Raw genomic sequence first — 2,391 nt, 5'->3', positions numbered from 1 at the left:
GGTCGAGTCTGAGGTGATTACAAAACCGGCGGTTTAGTTTACCTGTCCATGGGATAACCTGCTTGTTTTCATCACCAATCACCTGCTTCGTCTGAGCCTCAGTGAATGAACCTTCAGTCTGTGTGTCGTCGAGCAGCAGCGAGCGAGGGAGGTGGTGGAGTGGAGGAGTTACGCGGAGGAGCAGGAGAAGCTGCAGGAGGAGCAGGAGCGTCATCGAGCTCAAACAGAAGCTTCACCTGGAGGAGTACAGGAAGGAGAGGAGGGGCTAACTCACCTGAGCTGGAGGCAGAGGAAGTCGGCTCTGTGCCGAGCCAACAAGAACAAGTTCGCTGTGAGGCCGAGCGAGCGGATGCAGAGCGACGGGCCGAGCCTGCCGCTCATCATTAAAGGTACGCACACAGCCGCGCTCCGATTGGCTGCTCGCCCTGTGACATCACTCACAATCACCTGTTACTATTGCTAGCTTCAGTAAATACTTTTGTTTTATGAATTCAGCTGCATTCAAACACAAATAGCAGTCTCGTATTTTATATATTTATAATTTACAATGAAACAATTTTCATAAGAAAGTAACAAATGAAATAAATAATTTGTTATTAGTTAATTACAATAAATACAAGAATAACATTCACAGTGAAGGTCTGAAGCAACGTGACGAGATCACTCAATTCTTCTCGTTTTGCTTCATGTTGCTGTTCACGTACATTTATTATTTGACCTTTGACATTAACCTCAATCTGTGGCATCCACACTGACTGACCTTTGACCTGCAGGTGACGTGGACGGCTCGGTGGAGACCCTCCTCAACATCCTGGACAGCTACGACGCTCAGCGGCAGTGTCAGCTGGAAGTGCTTCACTTCGGCATCGGGGACGTTTCAGAGAACGACGTCAACATGGCCGACACATTCACAGGTAACGGCAGAGAGGAGGCGGGCTCAGAAACCCAGGAACCGGTTCTGACCGGGACTCCTCCTGAACTTCCCTGTTCCTCAACAGGTTCCGTTTACGGCTTCAACGTCGCAGCCAGCAAGTCCATCCAGCAGCTGGCGGCGAAGCGAGGCGTCCCGCTGAGGCTTCACACCGTCATCTACAGACTGATCGACGAGCTGAAGGTGGAGCTGAGCAGCAAACTGCCTCCACTGCTGTCGGAGAACATCGTCGGTGAGGAACCGTAGATCCGTCTGATAGAACCCTGCTGACACTCAGAGTCTCTGGATGTAGAAAGGTTCTCTACCAACAGCGGCTGAAGAAGAAGAGAAGAAATCAGCTGGAAGCTCAGATTTAGACAGGAACAGCTTCCTGTTTCAAGAGTTTCACAATAAAAGCAGTCTAGAACAAGCTGGAGTTAACTTTATCAAAGCTGTTCTTCAGACTTCACATAGAACCAGAAGGTTAGTCTGGAGTTAGTACTGCTGGAACATCAGCTGATCTCATCACAGGTTAAACCTCTTCAACCAGTATTGACTTATTGATAAGTTCACTTAATCAATAGATCTGTAAAGCACCACGTTATATCTGGTGTGATCCAGTCTCAGTGGACTAATGTGGTTCTACAGGGTTCTGCCGTCATGTGACACAAACTATTTCACATGTAAAACAACAGTTTATTATTCTGTTATCGAAGTAATTATTGAATGAAAGGAGAGAAGAAGAACTTCAGTATACAGCTGGTTACTAACAGTAGTACTTCATAGTACTTTCATCTGGTATTATTTAGGAATCATCAGACCCAGAAGAAAACACGACGCTGATGTTATCTTTTTATAAACTACAAATCAAAAGTCAATCTCAAACTATTTTGATATTGGGTGAAACTCTCTTTTCATGATGAGTCCTTCATGACAAAGGAAACAGGAAGTGGTTTGTCTCACCGCTCTCTCCAGGTGAGGCGGCGTGCTCTTCATGTTTGACGTCTCCGTGGGGAAGAAGAAGGTTCCTGTCGCGGCTGTCGGGTTCAGAAAGGTCAGCTGGACCGCCGGCTCAAGTTCAGACTGATCCGAGGCCGAGACACCGTCTGGGAGGGTGAGTCAGACCTGGACTTATAACAGAGTCCTGGCCTACTGTTGGGACAGGAAGTAAAGCTGTGACCCACACACTCCTTATACTACGACTCTCCATGGGTTGACTTTCTGAATGACATACCGTATTTTCCGCACTATAGGGCGCACTGGATTATAAGGCGCACTGTCAATGAATGGTCTATTTTCGATCTTTTTTCATATATAAGGCGCTCCGGACTATAAGGCGCATTAAGCGAAACAAAACAGTCAGTCAGTCAAACTTCCTCCACTTCCTACCATTGATTCATTAACGTTGAATTCTCTCGCAGCTGCTCTATTCCCATGTTCTCCTGGTGACTGACAGCCTTGAGTGTTCAGTCCTTATACAC

General features: G+C 46.9%; 1 protein-coding gene across 1 annotated transcript; it reads left to right on the top strand.

Annotated features, from left to right (window-relative positions):
• The first annotated feature begins 316 nt into the window (after positions 1-316).
• LOC129115674 (translation initiation factor IF-2, mitochondrial-like) lies at positions 317-1,178 on the top strand. The gene is made up of 3 exons (XM_054626982.1): positions 317-389; positions 774-914; positions 999-1,178. Exons 1-3 carry the CDS (start codon positions 350-352, stop codon positions 1,175-1,177), a joined length of 360 nt encoding a protein of 119 aa, XP_054482957.1. The 5' UTR covers positions 317-349; the 3' UTR covers position 1,178.
• Positions 1,179-2,391: the final 1,213 nt, after the last annotated feature.

The sequence above is a fragment of the Anoplopoma fimbria genome, unplaced genomic scaffold, assembly GCF_027596085.1.
Source record: "Anoplopoma fimbria isolate UVic2021 breed Golden Eagle Sablefish unplaced genomic scaffold, Afim_UVic_2022 Un_contig_12043_pilon_pilon, whole genome shotgun sequence".
Classification (NCBI taxonomy): domain Eukaryota; kingdom Metazoa; phylum Chordata; class Actinopteri; order Perciformes; family Anoplopomatidae; genus Anoplopoma; species Anoplopoma fimbria.
This window is presented reverse-complemented; position numbering and strand designations above follow the sequence as displayed.

Bases quoted from the DNA above. Each gene is read 5' to 3' on its own strand.
- LOC129115674 (XM_054626982.1), top strand. From the start codon at position 350: ATGCAGAGCGACGGGCCGAGCCTGCCGCTCATCATTAAAG. The intron at 390-773 runs GTACGCACACAG...TTTGACCTGCAG, and splicing joins CCTGCCGCTCATCATTAAAG to GTGACGTGGACGGCTCGGTG. The intron at 915-998 runs GTAACGGCAGAG...GTTCCTCAACAG, and splicing joins CATGGCCGACACATTCACAG to GTTCCGTTTACGGCTTCAAC.